The 21,173-nt window shown below is 43.8% G+C and overlaps 1 protein-coding gene across 1 annotated transcript in view; it reads left to right on the top strand.

Moving 5' to 3' along the window:
• The window catches only part of fat1a (FAT atypical cadherin 1a), a 116,603-nt gene that overhangs the window by 44,410 nt on the left and 51,020 nt on the right, over nucleotides 1-21,173 (top strand). Inside the window, 4 exon segments of the mRNA XM_077204962.1 lie at nucleotides 6,460-6,521; nucleotides 12,319-12,648; nucleotides 13,208-13,418; nucleotides 14,860-14,999. Coding sequence (XP_077061077.1) covers nucleotides 6,460-6,521; nucleotides 12,319-12,648; nucleotides 13,208-13,418; nucleotides 14,860-14,999 — 743 coding nt within the window.

Here is a 21,173-nt window from a genome sequence, read left to right as displayed (position 1 = left end):
AGCAGAAAGAATTGTGCTCAGTAGGATGCTGACAGCTCTTGTTCTGGTGTACAATCCACACACACAGACACACACATATTCCTGGAAATATCAGATCTCTGGTGTAATACCCGATATCTGCATTAGCTCTCTATTTGTTCTCTATCCACAGTAGTTTTAGCTCTCTGTACTGACTATATCAAGAGCACTGGCTGCTGGGCTAGAAATCAGCTCAGGTAATTAGAAGTCTATGAGCCACCTCTGTGCCGTTGAGCTCTGCTCTGCTTGTTTAATAGTGAAAGGAGGATATAGCTGCAATGATTCACAAGGCCTGCTTCCCTCTCCTCTTTTCTCCTTTCCACCTTCCTATTAACTTTTAGTAAGGGCATGCTTTTTTTTAGATGAGAAAAAATGGGCGAAAAAATGTGGGTTGTTATACAACAATGCCATGTTTTCTTTTCAAGGGTTCAACCCAAAACAGTGGAAGCATGAAAAGAAATGGATACTATGTCCAACGACGTCCTCTTGTTTCCTGCCTTTTAGGCTCCCACAGTTGGCACATGGCACAAAAGGTTATTAAGAATGCAAAACTAAAGAGAGGTGCAGAGGGGGAAAAAAACACAAATCACTCCCCCTCCCTCACACTCATTCCTGTGGATAAAGTTGCAGGGTTTTAGAGGCTTGTGAACATATCCACCGGCACACCTGTCCTGTTTGTTTACTGCTAACCTACGGATTTCACACACCAGATATCTCTCTGATATTCAACCCAGCCGAGTGAGCGAAAGTCCATGAAAATGTTTGACCTCTGACAGAATCTTTGCAAATGTTACACAGACAATTAACAATGGGATTTGCCATTGTTAAAGAAGCTTGTGATTATTAGTATCCCCTCAGTGCTAAAATAATTTCTCCTTTTCCAATTTAATATTCAGAGACCAATGTAAGAGCCATTTGTAGTCTGACTTCCACTATGGCGCTTGAGTGACCTGACATGTGAACTTCTGAATCAACCAATGATGTGTTTGGGGCGGGACTAACTTCATGAACACTTGAGTGCTGCATATTTTTGTTGGCCAAGTTAGCACCCCCTGTGGTTTCCTAGACAAAAAGGCAAAAGTGCTTTTCCATTATTATTGCAGAAAATAAGCTTTTTGATCAACTGACGTTTATGATTCAACACTTCGTTCATCAATATAATCTTTACAAATGAACCTAACTTCTAGGAATTTTGAAGCCTAAATATAATCAGCAGAAGTATAAAGCTAAATTTAGGCTATAAACAAAGAACATCGTAGTTATATGACTTTAATGTTTTTTTTTAACAAAAAAAAAAATGTCACCTCCACTAAGCTTCTAACAACTCATTCAATCTTTATTTAAAATTTAGTTAAAATAGTCAGCTAGAGAGCGAGTATAATAACTAGTGAGTAGTTGCATTTTTCTGTTTGGCATAATAATGATTAATAATGTCCACAACAACTCCTTAGTCCCATTTAGCCACTTTTTAGCGAGGGCCTTTTTCAAGACACATAAAAGCTTTTAAAAAATCACAAGTTATTGATTAGGGATGCATCGAAATTTCGTCTAGCGAAAATGTTCAGCCGAAATGGCTATTTTCGGGTTTGGGCCGAAATCAGTGACCGAAACAGATGTTTAATTAGTGCTTCTCCAATGGCACATTTTGACTGTTCAGCATCCATTTTGTGCACACAATATGGATAAGCTTCAACAGTTAAACATGTCAGTTCTGTGGACACTAGCTCTGAATTGACAATATTAATTTCTCGATTTTAATAGGCAATTATATGATTTCTCTCTAAAATCTTTGCGGTTTTCTGTTGATGCTTGAACAAAGCTTCACCAAATATTTGTAATGCGCCTGCCATCCAATAATCTCAGAATTCTGTATAATAATCTGCTTTGTTACTTTTTATATCAAGCAAATTCTCAACTTTATAATTGTCAATTATATTACAAAATTCAAACAATAAATTATGTTTTGGCACTCTTTAAATATGGCAAGACATATCACTGTAGCGGTAGCACGGATGAAGTGAACGGTCATCTCATCTCCTCTTTACTAATTACAGCACGAAATAAACATGGGTGAAAACCAGAAGCTATATTGAAAGATTCAGTACATTACAACTTACTGAAATAAATCTTGTCTAATGTAATCGCTCTGTCAGTTTTTTAACCGGGGAAAGACGTATATAAAACAGCTTGTAGGCTATACAATAACACTTAACGTTAAATTTACCTCAAGAAAGCTATTCAATGTCTAAAACTCATCAAAAGCATTTAGCTAAATATATGTACTGCATTATATTTTTACTTAACCTGTTAGTGATGTCTTCATTATTTAATGTAGGCCATGTTTGAATTAATCTGTCATGAAAACAAGTTATTACAGTTTATTGTCATTTAAATGTTTATTTCACCAACAATCTGGAGTAGAAACAATTCTGTTATTAAAAAGTTGATGTAAGAACAGAACTGCATTGTGTGCAATTTAAATGTTTGTACAACTCAGTTGTAGCAAACTTATTTAATGATTATTAAATAAGTTTGATTGATTAAATCTTTTTTTTTTTTTTTTTTTTTTGGCCAAGTGAATTTTTGGTTTCTGCCCAGAATTTATTTTGGTGGATCCCTAATTATTGATGTATTGTATGTTGTAATTGTGAAAATACCTTGAGTTTGTGTTAACCATAGACCTTAATTCTGGTATTTAACCAAGAACCCAATAAAAAAAGGTTTTTTTTTTGAGAACCGAAAATGGAATGGAAATTCAAAAATGGTGACTCATTTCTGGGTTTTAGGACTCATTCCTGCAGCACTCAATAATCATTCTTTTTGCGATTCCTTTTGGTGCCACTAGTGGTGCAGAAGCACCTTATCCTTAAAGGATGGGGCAGATACTTTTTGTGGTAGTGTGCCATACCTTGTGATGTAGAAAAAAAATCAATGCAGCAGTCTTAATGCAAACATGACCTTGCACACACATGCTTGCACAGAGGCTGGAATGCAGTGATTTAGTTTAGTAAATCTAGGTCGTCCCCTTGCATGAGTGAGCCATGAGCTCTGGAATACTCTAATCAGAAAGAATGTTTTGAAAGAGAAATTATCTGCCAGGGATTTGTCTCTTTATTCTTGTTCATTCTCTCTCTTCCTGACCCACACTCTAAATGGAGTTAGTACACCGAATAGAGCGGTCTGAAAACTCAGTGTTGTTAATCTCAGCCACTCTCAGATAGGAATTTCCTACCATCAGCTGCCCCATTTCCAGGGGCCTTTGGTTGCTAAATGCGGAGACTGAGCTGAAGCCACCGGACGAGACTGATGGGATTTATTCTGATAATGTCTGCTTTATCCACCAATGATTTTGAGAGGAACTATATATATATATATATATATATATATTAAAAAAATTCCCAGGTCAGCAAAATTGCTGCTTTTGAATTGTTTCTACTAGATATGCACAATATTTCTGTAATATAATAGTTGATAGTTTTACCATTTATTTGAGATTTTACATTTACTCATGTTTCATGTCAACTTTAATGGTGGCATATCCCTAATAGTTGCTGCTGTTGCTTATGTCATCTTTAATTGCAAACTCTGATTGAAAATGAATTACTACTTACTAGGTTACTTTGCCATTACAAATCACTGTTACTGTAAATGCCTTTAACAAGTTCTCTATACGCTATTTAATGTAAACATATAGTACATATAGTTGTGGGAAACAAAATTCTTAGTAGAATAATCTAAAAAAAAAATCAGCGTTTGCATTTTTATGACTTGTCTGACCACATATTTGTGTGTGTAGTGTGTCTTTGATTGGCTCTATAGAGTGTTCTGAGGTTAATGGTGTAAGTCTAATGTGGGGCTTATTCTGAGAGACACAAACCCAGCAAAGACTCCTTTCTCAACTTCAAGTGTTGCCCTTCTATCTCTCTCTCTCTCAGCTCTGAAATGGCTGCCATTCACACACACAGTATGTGTTAGAATGGGGAGGAGGGTAAGGGTCCATTTGGGAACGTTGCCCGGGTCTGCCCACTGTAGAGCACATCTTTGTGTGTGTTCTCATTTATCTATGTAGCTCTGGCACGGACTGTTTTGTGCTTGTTTGTAGGCCTTGAGAGCGTTTTGTATGTACATTCATCTGTGTTTAATAGCGCTGCATGTGAGGTTCTGTAAGTGTGTGTGCTTTAACATGTGTTCGAGACCCTTAATGAGGAATGTGGCACCTCAGTCTCAGATATGGAGTGTTGCATTCCTGCCTGCTAAATGATACCTCTTCTAAAGTCCATCAATGGCCTACCGTCTGAGTGAGGGAGAGTTCAAATGAGCCAAAAAGAGAAAAAACCCCAAGCAAAAGTGTTTTAGAGGAAAGAGTGTCATTTACTGAGGCACTTCGATGCTCTTTTTTTGCTGTTTTCCTTCTGATTTTATCCTTTCTTTTGTCCTGGGTAGTGTGGCGACACTATCATTATATGTGAGATTTCTCTATGGGTTTATTGTAGGAGTACAGTGGTTAGCAGAGAGGATTTTAGGCGAGGGTCACGCGCTTGCACTCAGCGAGACAAGCACTAACTGTAAGTACCTCAGACTATGCAGACAGAACAAATGATGCAGTATTTGGGTTGCTTTCTCAAAGGGTAAAATTAGGGCTAACGAAATGAGGTGCCTGCCAAGAGGACGATTCACCCCAGTTTGCTGGTGTCCCCACCAGGCTTCTTAACTAGCCAGAGTTCCTTGGTCAACCAAACTAGCATTAACATCACAAACCAGTTCTTTCTTTCTTTCTTTCTTTCTTTCTTTCTTTCTTTCTTTCTTTCTTTCTTTCTTTCTTTCTTTCTTTCTATCTATTTGCTCTCGCATCTCCCAGCTTCATTTTTGTTTTTCTTTTTCCAAAAATGGCTGAACTGTAATTTTCTTTGGCTAGCTTAGCCCGCGACTGTTTTTTTTGGGCCGCGAAGAATTGGATTGTGGGTACGAACATGGGCGTCTGTTTAGCAGCATGTTCTTAAGGTCCATCCAGCAGATGTACACCTCAGCAGTACACGCATACGCTCACGTGGAACGATATCTAGGGGAAGGGGCTTCATTTCAGCCGAGAGATTTGTTTTAGCTTAATATGCATATGCAATATATAGTCATGTTAAATCATGAAATAGTATAGTGGAAAAGAGTCATCTGCATATTCTAAACACCAAATTCCTGGGAGACATGTAAAAGCTAATTTACTCAGAATATCAGCTAAATATTGTTTCTTTACAAATCCTAATAGAGAAAAATAAAATATTGCTTGTAAAACCTTGTTAAATGTGCCTATTTAATGTCCTTTTCCATTCTGGTCAAGTTCTTGGTCTATAAACGTAGCATTGCCTTTAATAAAACGTTTTAAAGTGTAGAGATTTTGATGACTGCCCGCATTCAGAGTTTATTTTCATTCCCATGTATGACTGCGAGAGCAAAGGAGGGAGAGATGGTTTGCAGCCTAACACAGTTTTGACCAGGAGCAAGAGGCGTGTTGTGGCCGGGCTATTTCTGCTGCCTGCATGTGCACCATTGATGGCTTCTGGTTTCGGAAATCCTTTTTCTGCACTAATCAGACGTGGTGCGGTCGGCAGGCGTCTCTCGTGTGGCCGGGGCTGGCAACGTCAGCCGCGTGCTCTGCCCCATCTAATGTACAATTATACTGACGGAGAAACACAAGTCTGCTTATTATCTGCAATCGAGATGCTCTTTACAGAAATGTGTGCTCATTTGTATTGTTGTTCGATCTCCTGTCTGCCTGTTTATAAACTCTTCTACAGGTTCGGCACTTGATTTCACTTCCAGTTGAATTTCCCTTTTTAGCTCTGATTCTATTTTACTGTATTATAAGGCAAAGCTCTTGAGAGAAATCTTCAAAAACCCACCACAGAAAAACATACACCTACTAACAGGTTCACACGCTGAGTGAACGCAGTGATGGTTACATTGACATTTCACTCATCTTTTCAGCGTTTGAAGCTCTTTATAATGAGTGTTGTGTGTTTGGTTGAAGGTAGTGTGTGAGGTTTACGTTGGCAGTGTGAGTGTTTGTTTGAAGCATGGCTATTTGTTCAGCTTTAAAACAGTCCTGACACAGGCACAATGACAGTTCCGTGCAGCTGAATTTAACGTGTGTGTGTGTGTGTGTGTGTGTGTGTGTGTGTGTGTGTGTGTGTGTGTGTGTGTGTGTGTGTGTGTGTGTGTGTGTGTGTGTGTGTGTGTGTGTGTGTGTGTGTGTGTGTGTGTGTAGGTAGAAGGGGGTGGTTTACTCAACAAGATTGCACCCAGAAGTTACACTAACAAAAATGTAGTAAAAAAAAACTTTGTTTATCCATGTCTAAATGTTGCACTAACTGAACTTGTTTTTATTTGGATCAGAGTTTTGGTCATGAGTTTTAATGGGATTATTAAGTTGTGCTCATGTGCTTGCAGGTCTAGTTGCCACCACGTCTCGGAAGCTGGACAGAGAACAGCAGGATGAACATATTCTGGAGGTAAAAACACCTATAGATACATCCACTGATCACATTTTTACAACACTCATACAATCACAATCCTAGAAATGCATATTTAGAGAGGTCCTAAAAGGCTCCTTTTTTCTTTTAGTTTTTTTTCCCCTTCTCTAATGTTCTGGGTTAAACTTAAGCTATATGGAAATCATCTGTGGTATGCTGTTGATTACCATAATAAACAATTTATTTAAAACAACATGTACAGAAATACTCTTGCAATTATAGTCTAAGGGGCATCCAAGATGTTTCACAAGATGTTGTACATTTGTTACCATTCAAATACCATTCAATTTTGCATTTATTTGATAAAAAATACTGTAAAATAGTAATATTATGAACTATTAGAATTTAAAATGCCTCTTTTCTGTTTAAATATATTTCTAAAAAGCATTTTATTTCTGTGATTGCAAAGCTGAATTTTCAGCATCATTACAGTATTCAGTGTGACATGATCCTTCATAAATCGCCCTAAAATGGAGATTGGGTAAACATTTCTTATTGTTTATCATTGTTGGAAACTGTTGTGCTCCTTAATTTTTCTCTAAACCATGATACTTTTTTCAAGATTTTTTGATGAATAGAAAGTTCAAAAGAACAGCATTTATTTGAAATATACAGTATATATTTTTTGTAACATTACAAATGTTTTTACTGTCACTTTTATTCAATTTTTGTGCATCCTTGCCAAATAAAATTAATAATTTCAAAAAAAAAATCTTACAGCTCCCAAACTTTTGAATATTGGTGTATAAAAAATATGTATTATGTAATGTAATTTCTTGCAACTTTAAAACATTTTTTAGCTGGTCTACTTTATTGCTGAACCCTGTTTTGTAGTTTAACCTACAAAACTTCAACCTAGAATATTATTTTAAAGGGAAGTCCTTGGGAGCAAAGAAAACATCCTAATAAGGGGGAAATTAGTAAAAAACTTCAGCATCTAAAAAACAAAAGCTACCAAAGCCACCAAAGTAAACTGTGCACGTAAGTGGATTGCATTTCCCCCCTCCATTCCTTCCAACGTGCTTCTGTGGGGATTTATATATCCGGTGTGTGGAGCGTAGGTGTGTGTGTATATATGTGTGGGGGTTTGCCTTTGTTCTCTCTCAGTGTACCGTCTCGGGATTAGGCAGGCCAGAACAGGAAGCGTCACCCTGCCCAGCCAAAGTTTATACTTGTGGATTTTAATTGAGCTGCAAGCTTCTCTCACTCTCTTTCTCACTCTTTTTCTCAATAACTCTTTACCACCCTCTCACTTCCTTCCACAAAAACCAACCACAGTGTGATAAAACTTCAAGTCGTGCACAGAAGACTTCAGAGATTGATGCTCCTTTAATTATCGTTATAAATTGTGCAATTCAAGGCCCGTGGCATTTCGTTTAATTTGGCAAATTTGCACCATCCCTTCCCAGTTCTTTCATGCCCATTTCTGCAACTCTAATTGTTTTGTAAATGACAGGAGGGTTGCGGACAGGAAATGAAACCAGGGAGGATGGTACACCCTGCAGCATACGCTCATCCAGTGTCTGTCCTCCCTTCTTCTCTCCATGCCTCAGTGATGTGAAGAGCTCCTCTTGACTTCAAAGCAAAGCCTGCTGACCGATAGACAGTAGGCTTGTAATTAACTAATGCCAACAATTCAGCTAAATATTAGTGCCAAGATCCCCTCAAGGTTAAATCTGTTTCACTGGTTTTTAATTAACTAAGCTTTTTTTTTGTTTTACGGTCGGGATTGAAGTTTGGTGGTGCATGTAGTTCTATTCGATTTGGATGCTGTATATCAGCTGTCTTAACCTTAAGGAGCTGTAAAGAATACTTTTCACCTGACATTGTCTTTTACCCTTTTAATTGCACTTTTAAATAGAAAAGCAAGGCTGCATAAATTGGGGGGCAGCCCGATCACATTTAATGTCTCTGGGTTTATCGAGTAGATACAAACACATATATCCACATTGGAAGAAATTGGAGCCATCTACTTTTTGTAGCATCGAAAAAAATATAACTGAAGCATACTTTCAGCTTTAGTATGAACCATCTTCCATGAATTTGTGGTGTAATAAACAATTTAGTCCACCAGTCCATTCAGTCTCCTAGCTTATAATGCATTTATAATGCCTGATCAAACAAAAACATATAATACATACAAAAATACATTTTTCTTTAATAAAGCTATTTCCTGTTAATGTGTGAGACTTCCGACATTTATAAGCCACTATAGATAACTAAAAGAATAACAAATTTCCGTAAATGGTAGAACTATTTGCACATCAAACCAGTGTTTATGATTACAATAATAAATGAAAATAATATAATAAAAAGCAGTTTAATATCAAGCAGCATAACGGACTGTTTTTGTACAGCTACAATACTGGAAGGGACTGACACCGGAAGCTAGGGGTATTTAAAAGCCATTTAACTGTCCTAATTAAAGTAAGGCCTAATCCTGGCTTAATCTAAGCCCTGTCTGTGGAACCAGGACTATATTTATCCTCTCTACAGCACTGCCACTAAAAGTATATTAAAATAAAATAAAACTAGTCAGACTGACCAGTCAGTTGGATTATAATGTGATTTTTGGATACATTTGTTCAGAGCAACTGTCTTCTTTATTCAGACACCTTCTTGGACTGTTATGATCTCATGTTTAATTTGATTACCACGCTGCTTTAGACCGGCTGAGGAAAAGACTAATAAACAAATGACCGTCAGTCTAGTCACTGTTCACATGCATTCTTCTGGATCCTGTTTCTCTTTTTTTTCTCGCACTGCTCCGGTGGCCCACTGCAGTAGTCATGACAACCCTGGCTATTTGGGATTTTGGCCAGTGTTTAGTCAGGGGTCCAGCAACAGGAAGTTGTTTATTGACATCTTCCCTCCGGGGGTCTTGTCTCCCCCAGCCTCTCGCCAAGGAGTCTGGCTGTCTCTCTCCTAGGGGCAGTGCAACCCTGCTGGGTACAGCACTGCAGGGGACTGGGGAATGAGCTGGTGCTCAGGGGTTCGCTAAGGTTAGTTGGAGGCAGAAGAGGCCTTTTAGGGAGGGAGGGGCAGTTATACGAGGCCAGGGTGAGGGCATTTGAGTGTGTGTGTGTGTGTGTGTGTGAGAGAGAGATAAATGGGAGAGAGCCCTGAAAACTTTCACACACACTTAAGAGCTGGGAAGGAAGGTGTAAGGTGAAAATGCTCCTAGAGGGGGATGGGAATGAAATTTGAGAAAATAAAGAATAGAGAGACAGCTACTCTGGAACATGTTGAGGCATGCACAGCACGTCGGAGAGCCTGCCCTGTTGCTCTTTGAACTTGAACCAAACAGGAAAATATGCCCACGATACACTTAAGTTGATTTGGAAAGAAATGTAATTTATTTCTGAGAATACACCCTGAGTGACTGAGGATGCAGGGCGTTGCTTTGCCTGTTTTCCAGGCATGTGAAATGTGTTACTGCCTTGCCTGTGCTGGAAGCTCTGAACAAATTTATATTGTTCAAGATACTTGCACCTATTAGTGTTGTTTCATTTCAATGGCTTCTGAATGGCTTCACCTAAAAAAAAAACATCTATTCAGATTTGTTCACTGATTCATCCAAAGTCTCTTTTTGCTTGTTACAACATTACACCAGTATGTGGAGACAATCGTTTTGTGTGTTATGAGTGAGTCATTGAATCATTCAATGAACAGATTCACCTTTCATAGCTCTTAGCTCAGTTTTATTCATTTGTTGAGTCAGTTAGTAGAATATCTTTCACAAAAAAGATGCCTCATTTATCTTGTTTCTTTTTAATGAACAACACTGCCCATTTAGCTATGTTCAGAGTCTCAATGGAACTTAAAAGACAATAATTCACCTAAAAGATTGGTCATAAAGCACAAATTTGTCCACAAATGAAACACCACTATTGCTCGTAATTTTGGTAATCCATCCTGGAATGAACGTGATTGATTGCATGATGGTAGCTCAAACAGTGCATGGCGCTAGCAACACCAAGGTCATGGGTTCGATTCCCAGGCAATGCATGAACTGATTAAAATGTAATCCTTTAGTGAAATGTTAGTCGCTTTGGATAAATGTGTCTGCCAAATGCATAAATGTAATGTAAATGTATTGTAAGACTGCAAATCTTACGTCTTGTGGAGAGGTGTGCTATAACTTTAAGTGATCATTTTCACACTCTGGATGATTTTACTCAGGCAATCGCCACAAAAAAATTTAAAAATCTAGTTATATAATGGATGTTCAAAGCAGACATGGGAGATTTAATCATTGTTGGACTGGAAATTTAATTTCAACTGTTTGAATTCTTTCCAGTTGCTGGAAAAGCTTTTAAAAAAGCAGTGCATTGCAGGCATAAAAACACGCTCAGCTCGGGAGAGAGGAATGCTGGAGCTGACCGAGTCCCTTGTCTTCCTATTCAATTAAATTTGTTTGGCCAAAACACTTGGACAGCACTGAACAGCTTTGAAAACAAATATGCATTATATGTCTACTCGTTGTTCACACCAAAAGCTGGACCAGTGTTGAACAGATGCTTTAAATGTCTGTGCTGGCCTGTTATCTGCTTCACCCTTAGAAAGCAAGTCAGCTGAGTTCATTAGCAGGAAATAGTGTGTATGTGTGCATCTGTGTGTGTGTTTGCATTCATCAGCTTATGCACCAGCGTGCCATTAAGCCGCCTCAAATGGGCATTTTCCGAGATTAACTGAAGATATCCAGAGGAAATTAATGAGCTGGTTAACGGATACCAGCTGAGATTGGACACGGCTTTCTGAGCATGAGTATATGCTCAACAAACCAGCGTCTGCTTAATGTCACCGTCTCTGCTTGTTTTGAACAACTCCTGCACTTATTACTGTTCATATTGTTGACAAAAATGCTTTGCTGTTTGAACTGATGTGAATGTGAACTTTTTATCTTTTCATTTTTTATAACTATAGTGTGCTTGCAATACAATTGGACTAAATCGATCTGATGCCTTTTTGAATAATGTGTGAAGAACTAATTTCTAGTTCTTTGAACAACACAATTGGACTAGATGATCAGACTAGTTTTGAGAAAAATATAACGCACACTCATTTTGAGGCCATGTAGCTTGTCTGGCTATCACATTCATGATGGTATTTTTCATTAGATGTCATAAAAGAGAAATTATGTAGGAAAAATGTCATACCGCAATCAGACAGAGTAATGCATAACAGTCTGTTCTAACCCCCGGAAACCCTTCCATCCTTTCTGCACATCTCTGAAAAGATTGCTTGACAGCTAAGCGCACAGGGAATTACTTCAATTTTGTCAGCCAATTGACTTAGATAGGGACACTTGCCCCCATGTTCCGAACAGGAGATTTTTCTTTACTTCTGAACGACGATTGATTGAAGCGCTCGCTATAATGAAGGTTTTCAATCACTTGTGTCAGATATTCTTGTGTGTGTTCTATTATTGTCCTGTGCACCGCTTTTAGTACCGCTCGTTTTGTCACTCTAATTGAAAATGTTCATTATGACACCCGGCTCTCTTGAGTTTTGTAGTTATTCGACATGAAAGGAAAGAAGAAAACTAGAACTGAGTGAATGAATCTTTCCTCCCCCTCAATTACCGGATTTTCTATCAGCCCCCTGAAGCTTTCTATTCAAAAAATCTAACTTGCAAAGGGATGAGCAAAAGTACATATTTTCAAAACTAACTAGTCAGTGGATTTTCTGAACTAGTGATGAAAATGTTCAACGAGTGATGAAAATTAGTTTAAGAGTGTATTCTAACTTCACAGTCCACAATCTTGTGTTACAGATCACAGTGTCTGATCAGGGCGTTCCTGTGAAGTCCACCACTGTTCGAGTCATTGTCAAAGTTCTGGATGAGAACGATAACAAACCGCAGTTTATGGAGAAAGTCTACAAAATCAAACTCCCAGAGCGAGAAAAGCCAGAGAAAGAGCGTGCACTCAAGAGAGATCCTGTTTACCGCGTCATCGCTTCAGATCGAGACGAAGGGCCAAATGCTGAGATCTCCTACAGCATTGAGGACGGAGACGAACAGGGAAAGTTCTTCATTGAGCCCAAAACTGGCATGGTTTCCTTTAAGAAGCTTTCTTCTGCTGGAGATTATGATATATTAACGGTGAGGATGTACACATTTCTGTAGCACACATTCTGTTCTGTTCAAAACTGAATCTTTTTTATTGCAAATATATTTGCTTTCTAGCTTGAGTTAGAGTGTTTGAGGAGGCCATTATTATGTCCTAGAGTTTAGAAACCTGAGATCTCAGATTTGAAACACACTAAATCCTTTCCTGAATGTCCCTCCGGTTGAAGTTTTACGAGCACAGAGTGAACTTCCTGCACGGCCCATGTGGCCAGTCACATTTTTTGCCAGACCTCCCATTGTTTCATTACATAACATCTGTCGCTTTTCAAAGTCACAGTGACAGGTGTTCGGGTAATGTTCTGTCCTTCCTGCATTTAGTAGTATTCAGATAGTTGTATCTCTACCTGATTGAGCTTAAAGTGTGGAATACCATTAACAGCACCAAACAGAATTGCAAAATGTATTATTGTTCCCAAACATATGAATCTCAAAACCAATTTTTTAACATTACTGCTAGATTATTTACAGTAATAAATAACACAGTTATTTACCTAGTAGTTTTATTTTTTGATTTGACACATTTATCCTTCAGATTAAAGCAGTGGATAATGGCCGACCCCAGAAATCGTCCACCTGCCGTCTACACATCGAATGGATCCCCAAGCCGGAGCCGAGCACAGTCCCTCTGGCATTTGACGAGCCGTTTTACTCCTTTTCTGTCATGGAGAGCGACCCCGTGGCACACATGGTCGGGGTCATCACCATGGAGTCTGTGGACACACCAGTCTGGTTTGAAATAACAGGTATGTTGGAGGTAAACCGTCAGAGAGTTTGTTGTGTCTGTTGGTTTGACTGCATTTACAATTCTAAAGCTTGGATCCTAATAAGTGTCTTTGTTAGTACACAAATTTGTTACAAACTGAAATTATTAAATCTTCTAATGAGACTCTTTAGATGACGTTTCTGTGCATGAATTAACTCTATCTTTGTGTTTATCTTCTCAATAGAACTGTCATAATATGACATAATAGTTTGCCTCCTGTCCCTTTATCTTTTAACAAATCTATCACTGACAACCTTTACTTTCTCTCTCTTTTCTACTTGTTCTCCTTCTTAATTTTGGAATGGTTTGGTTTCTTCTGCTTCTCTCCTCTTGCTTTCCTCCTCTCGATTGTCTCCTTGCTCCTCTCCATTGGCTTTTGGAAGAGGACATAGCGGCTAAAGAACTGTTTTACATCGTTCAGATGGCTTGCGACCTGAACTGCACTGCAGAAGGTATCTGCCGCAGATCTCCTAATACTACTGTGCGTGGCCGTTATGAGATCTGTCTTGTGCTTTTGTACTCGTGCTGTTGTGATTGTTTCACATTGGTTGCACCAGGTCCCAAGTTTTGATCCTTTCTCGCTAAGGGCTTACGAGCTGGCAATGAAAGAGTTACATTTTGATCATTAAATCAAAATTAGTTGTATCTGTCCACCCTATGAGATTGTCTTAATATTGCATACATAAAGCCTAGCTTATTTTCCTTGCCAGCCTATGCACTTAGTGTTGTTCACTTTGAAGGCCCAGTGCTCTCATTTTCTTTCATGTATGCAGTTTTTATTATTGTTAATGTAAATTTATATTTGGTTATATAATCCGAAAATAATATATACTGCTGGTGATTAAGTGGCTCCTGGCAAGATCAAAAGAGCAGGATGACTGATACATTTGTATAATATAAATTAATGATAGCAAATGAATCAAATAAATGTTTTCTCAAAATTCAAACAAAAAAACATAATATTATCCATCGGCAAAGCAGTTGGTGTTTTTAAAATGCCAAATAAAGAATTTTAAAATACTGGTTAAGTTACATTACATACAATGACTTGAGTACACCTTTTCGATGAGGAACAAGCTTTTCTGTAAATTTTAAAATTAAAATATATTTGTCCTTATTTTTATTGTGGAGACTCTTATTATTTACTGTAATAAAGCCATATTTTTAATATGTATATATGATATCTTTTGGGTTTTGACGCACTAAGGCAGGGATATAGTAGTATAAATGTCAGACAGCCATTATTGTGGTTTACACAAAGAGGGTGAAACAGTTGCTGCAAAACCACAAACGTGACACCCTGACTTTTGCCACCTGTGCAGTTCTCTTTTTCTCTCTCCTGTCTTCAACTGCCTAACTTGTGATGATGGCCGTCTAATTTCCTGTCCATTTTGGTTGTGGTGAAAACCTCCTCTCAACAGGTGGTAATTCTGACAGTCGATTTGAAGTGGGGAAGGCGAGTGGGACGGTGATTGTGGCCCAAGTGCTGGACGCAGAGCAGAAATCCCATTACAACCTAACGGTGGACGCAACAGATGGCACCAGATCTGTCAGCACGCAGGTAATTGAATTGCTAATAAAGTGTTTATGGAAGCAAAGCATTGTGAGCTCACCATAGAGGTTTGGGCTTCTTTTTTGAGATCACTATGAGGGGCAAAAAATTGCTGACTTTTTTTGTGCATGTACATTTGACTGGTGGCAAGGAAGAAAAAAGGCAACCCAAGCATTTCCAACTTTCCAAATTGAGTTTCCTCTTTTGACTGCACTGGCACTTGAGGTCCCAAAGGTTTTTTCTGTATAAGCTCATATCAGCCTTCAGTATTAAAAAAAGGAGCACAGCATCTTGCTGTTGATGTGGATGTAGATAGGTCTAGTGAAAGTACACAAAATTAAATTAAACCTGACCTTCAAATATATGTTTTGCAGTGATTTTAGAGGTATATTTATAGATCTGTTTTGTACAGGCTCAGTGCGGGACAGTGCCCGGTTGCATAAAGCACCTTAAGTTTTTCCCTTAAGTATGAGACTTATGGTGTGATTTCCCCTCAGCTAAGGGAATGACTTAAGAGTGTTGCATATAATCCCTTAAATTGTTCTCTTAGGTAAGGAAAACCGTTAAGTGTTTCATGACAGCGACCCAGGTTTTGCCGTTATAAAATTCGATTGCTGCCATGGACACGATATTTGTTAATACAGATAACGGTACGTTTCACAGAAAACAGCATAACATGCATAAGGAAAACAAAAAAGAAAACCAAATATGAAAGAAAAGGACCAGACGAGACAAACTCAAATTGATAGTTGATAGAAACGTCTACGGTTACGTATGTAACCCTCGTTCCCTGAGTAGGGAACGGAGACGTTACGTCGGATGACGACGAATGGGGTTTCGCTTAGAAAGCCTATCAACTTCGAGTATTACAAAACGAGCCAATGGCAAAGAAATGCCATGGGTCTGCGGAATTTGCATGGCGTAACTCCGCCCCACCTCGTGGGTATAAAAGGAGGAAGCCGGCAGCAAGCAGATATGTTTCTTCGCTGAGGAGCCAAGACTGAGCTCAGGCGATCCCCGCGGTACAGCGGAAAGTGGCAGGCAGACGTAACGTCTCCGTTCCCTACTCAGGGAACGAGGGTTACATACGTAACCGTAGACGTTCCCTTTCGTTGTCACTCCGAGTTACGTCGGATGACGACGAATGGGGTTACCAGTCTAATCACGCCACCTTCTCAGCTGTCTTCCAGTGCCCTGCGTAATCGAGATCCCTGTCAGCCTGGACAAAGGACTCCATATAACACAGGAATACCAAGGTACACTGGGAAGCATATCCCAAGCTAGGGGAAGTATGCAATTAATGCCAGCCCGGAGGGGGGGGACTTAGAGAATACACATATGACCCGAAGGAAGCATATGGGAAACACTGGGGTGTCCAGCCGCAGGTGGAATATTTCAACCCCAGGGGTGGCAAGGTGGCTTGCCAAGGGAAAGACACACGCTCAGAGAGGCTTACAGTGGAAATACACATGTGGGGGTCGCTCAGAGGAGGGACCATGCACACGGGAGGCACCTAGCCGACGCACAGGCAATAGACACTGGCGCCGACGTCAGGAGTGCTGGAGGAGCTCAGGGCTTTCGGAGAAGCTCACCTGAGAAAATATCGCACGTATCCAGTCCGTGGAGTGGAATGGCGAGCAAGCGAAGACACCTGAGCGGGTCCGGTACTAGCTGGTTGAAGCGAGTACACGAGAGGACACAGGCTCCACTCGGAGATTATAGAATCTGGCGAATGTGTTAGGTGTCGCCCAGCCTGCAGCTCTGCAGATGTCTGTTAGCGAGGCGCCATGCGCTAGAGCCCAAGAGGACGCCACACTCCGGGTGGAGTGGGCAGTCACACCAAGGGGGCACGGTCGACCTTGCTGCTGGTAGCCAAGGCAATGGTGTCCACTATCCAGTGAGACAACCTTTGCTTGGAGAGAGCCTTTCCCTTCAGCTTCCCACCATAACAGACAAAGAGCTGGTCTGAGGTCCTGAAACACTGCGTTCTGTCTACATAGGCGCGGAGAGCGCGTACTGGACAGAGCAGTGCCAAGGCTGGGTCTGCCTCCTCCGAGGGCAGCGCTTGCAGGTTCACCACCTGGTCCCGAAAGGGAGTGGTAGGAACCTTGGGCACATATCCAGGCCGGGGTCTCAGGATCACGTGAGAGGAAGCCGGCCCAAATTCCAGGCACGCTTCGTCAACGGAGAATGCGTGCAGGTCCCCAACCCTCTTGATGGAGGCCAGTGCAACCAGGAGCGCTGTCTTCATAGACAGGAACTTAAGCTCGACTGATTGCAGGGGCTCAAAGGGAGCACTCTTCAGGGCAGTTAGAACCACTGAGAGGTCCCAAGAGGGAACGAGAGGAGGACGAGGAGGATTTAGTCTCCTCGCTCCTCTCAGGAACCTGATGATCAGGTCGTGCTTCCCTACCGACTTACCTTCGATGAGGTCATGATGTGCGGCAATGGCGGCAACATAGACCTTCAGGGTGGAGGGAGACAGCCTTCGCTCCAGCCCCTGTTGAAGGAAGGAAAGCAAAACACTGATCGAGCATCTCCGGGGGTCTTCTCGGTGAGAAGAGCACCAGTTGACGAAGAGGTTCCACTTCAACGCATAGACGTGTCTCGTGGACGACGCTCTAGCGGAAGTGATGGTAGCCACCACCGCTGGTGGTAGGGTACTCAAACCTGCCTCGTCCCATCCAGGAGCCACACGTGGAGGTTCCAAAGATCGGGACGAGGGTGCCATAGGGTGCCCCGTCCCTGAGAAAGAAGGTTCTTCCTCAGAGGGATCGGCCAGGGAGGTGCTGTCGCGAGGAGTACTAGTTCGGGGAACCAGGTCCGGTTGGGCCAGTAAGGGGCAACCAGAATGACCTGCTCCTCGTCCTCCCTGACCTTGCGCAAAGTGTGCGCAAGAAGGCTCACTGGGGGAAACGCATACTTGCGGCCCTGCGGCCAGCTGTGCGCCAAAGCATCCGTGCCGAGCGTGCCCTCGGTCAGGGAATAGAACTGGGCGCAATGGGTCGAGTCGTGAGAGGCAAACAGATCTATCTGCGCGTCCCCGAACTGGTCCCAAATCAGCTGAACCGACTGGGGATAGAGTCGCCATTCTCCAGGGAGGGGCTGAAGCCGTGAGAGCTCGTCGGCTGCACAGTTCAGCGCTCCGGGAATGAAGATGGCTCGAAGCGACCTCAGATGCTTCTGACTCCATAGGAGGAGGTGGCGAGCGAGTTGTGACATACGGCGGGAGCGTAGACCACCTTGATGGTTGATGTACGCTACAGTGGCGGTATTGTCTGAGCGGACTAGTACGTGTTGACCCCTGAGCAACGCCCGGAAGCGGTGCAGGGCAAGGCGTACTGCCAACAACTCGAGGCAATTGACATGCCACAGCCGCTGGGGTCCTGTCCAGGAGCCCGCAGCAGCATGTCCATTGCACATGGCGCCCCAGCCCGTGGTGGAGGCATCTGTTGAGACAACAACATGCCGGGAAGCTCGTGCCAGGGGGACACCGGCCCTGAGAAAATCGAGGTTCGACCACGGGGTGAAGAACTGACGGCAGGTCGGAGTAACTGGTACTCGGAACGTGCCGTGTTGCCATGCCCACCTCGGGACTCGGTCGCGAAGCCAAAGCTGAAGCGGTCTCATATGAAGCAATCCGAGCGGCGTGACCGCGGCTGCAGATGCCATATGCCCCAGGAGCCTCTGAAAAAGTTTCAGTGGAACCGCACTCTTGCCCTCGAATTGTCTTAGGCAAGTCAGCAGTGACTGCGCGCGCTCGCTCGTAAGCTGCGCGGACATGGCGACCGAGTCGATGTCCATACCGAGAAAAGAGATCCTCTGCACGGGGCAAAGTTTGCTCTTCTCCCAGTTGACCCGAAGGCCCAGACGGGCTAGGTGCCGGAGCACTAGGTCCCTGTGTTCGCAAACCTGATCTCGAGAGTGAGCTAGGATCAGGATGCGAACCCCTTGCTCTCGAAGGGGAACAAGGGCCGCCTCGACGACCTTCGTGAAGATGCGAGGAGACAGGGCTAGCCCGAAAGGGAGAACCGCGTACTGGTATGCCTGCCCCTCGAAAGCAAACCGGAGGAACGGTCTGTGTCGAGGAAAAATGGAGACATGAAAGTAGGCGTCCTTCAGGTCGATCGCTGCAAACCAATCCTGGGGCCGTATGCATTCGAAAACGCGTTTGGCGGTGAGCATCTTAAACGGCATCCGGTGAAGGGAGCGGTTCAGCACGCGCAAGTCCAGGATTGGCCGTAACCCACCGGTTTTCTTGGGGACAATGAAGTAGGGGCTGTAGAAGCCGGACCTCATCTCGGCTGGAGGGACAGTCTCGATTGCACCCTTCGCCAGCAGGGTGGCAATCTCTGCTCTCATGATAGGGGCATTGCCACCAACCAAAGTGGAGCGGACTCCCCTGAAGCGGGGAGAAGACCGTGCGAACTGAATCGCATAGCCGAGCCTGACGGTACGCACGATCCAGTGGGACAGACGGGGAAGCTCTAGCCAGGCTCCCAGGAACTGAACCAACGGGATCATGCGAGCCACAGGCGTCCCCCCGGAGGGGCAGCGAAGCGGAGTAACTGGCCCAGATGTGGACGGCATAGCGGCCCGGAGAGGGGGCACAGTTAGCAACCGCGCCCTGGCAGAGGGGGCCAGGGGAGGACCAGGCTGGTCGTCCCGCGGGGGCCTGCTCTGCCAGGGGTCTGGCGACAGAGGGGGACAGCGGCGAAGCGGTCCGTGGACGGCACGCCATGTCAACCACCTCTGGGACAGAGGGGGACGAGGAGAGCACGGCTTGTGGGCGGAGCTCTGTGACGTCCGAGAACTCTGTGCTCAGAGACGGGAGAATCAGCTCTTTGGAGAATAAGGATTCTTCCCCGGCCCTCCCCGGGGAAAGGAGTGGTCCTGCTACCAACTCCTGGAAAGAAATGAGTCCCATCTCTGAGGAGCCCAACTCAAGAGCGCCGCTTAACCCGGCGTGTAGCGGGGTGCGGGGCTGGAGAGGACTGTGGCGTCCGACCGCGGCCTCCAGAGCCGACCCGGGTGAACGGGCGGGGTGGGAGCCGCGGGGGGGCGCCCTCGGCAGTGGGCAGACCGAGGGATCTGAGCGGACGGCGGGGCCGTCGGGACAGAATCAACCTCAGTCTGCTCCATCGCCGAGGTGCCCGTCTCACGAGCGCCGCTTAACCCGGCGTGTAGCGGGGGGCGGGGCTGGAGAGGGCTGTGGCGTCCGCCCGCGGCCCCCAGAGCCGGCCCATGAACGGGCGGGGTGGGAGCCGCGGGAGGGCGCCTTCGGCGGAGGGCAGACGAGGGATCTGAGCGGACGGCGGGGCCGTCGGGACAGAATCAACCTCACTCTGCTCATAGGCGGCTGAGAGCTGTTGGGCAAGCCCTCAACCGCACCGCCGAAGAGGCCGACCTGGGATATGGGAATGTCGGACAGACGGGTCCGCGCGACATCCAGCACATCAGACAGGTTCAGCCACAGACTGGTGAGCATCACCTGACCCAGGGAGCGTACGGCCACTTTCGTCGCTCAGAGAGCAAGGTCAGTGGCGGCGCGCAGCTCAGTGAAGAGCCCTGGGTCAGTCCCGCCCTCGTGCAGGTCCATGAGCATCTGGGTCAGGTGGACCAGCAGAATGACCATGGCATGCAGTGAGGCGGCTGCCAGTCCCGTGGCGCTATAGGATCTCGCCACAAGCGTAGACGAAAAACTACAGGCCACGGGCGGGTGCTTAGGATTGCGCCGAGAAGAAGCACTCTGAGGACACATAGCATCGCAACAGAGCGTTCAGCCGGGGGAACCCCAGTGTACCCATGGGCAGCGGCCCCATCGAGGGGAGGAAAGGCGGATGAGATCAGCGAGCGGTCCCGAGAAGACAAGGGGGTCTTCTTGGACTTCGAGATCTCATCATGCACGTCCGGGAAGAGAGGTATTGGGGTTTGCCGTGGACGAGGGTCGGCGGCCTTACCCAAAACCCATCGTCCCAGGAAAGCATGGTCGTCATCTCCGGATCAGACTCAGGCACAGCCGTATGCACACCGGAAGGTGGCAGCTGTGACGAGCCCTCACTTCCAGAAGACTCAAACCCACCTAGTGATGCTGCAACAGACATGGCATCTTCCTCTGTAGCTTCAACTGAAACACGCGGGCCACCAGAGGGTAGACTCGCGGGAATCAGCAGTTCACTAGCG

The sequence above is a fragment of the Siphateles boraxobius genome, unplaced genomic scaffold (assembly GCF_051911475.1).
Source record: "Siphateles boraxobius isolate OS27281-9 unplaced genomic scaffold, OSU_SipBor_1 53, whole genome shotgun sequence".
In the NCBI taxonomy this organism is placed as follows: Eukaryota; Metazoa; Chordata; class Actinopteri; order Cypriniformes; family Leuciscidae; genus Siphateles; species Siphateles boraxobius.
This window is presented reverse-complemented; position numbering and strand designations above follow the sequence as displayed.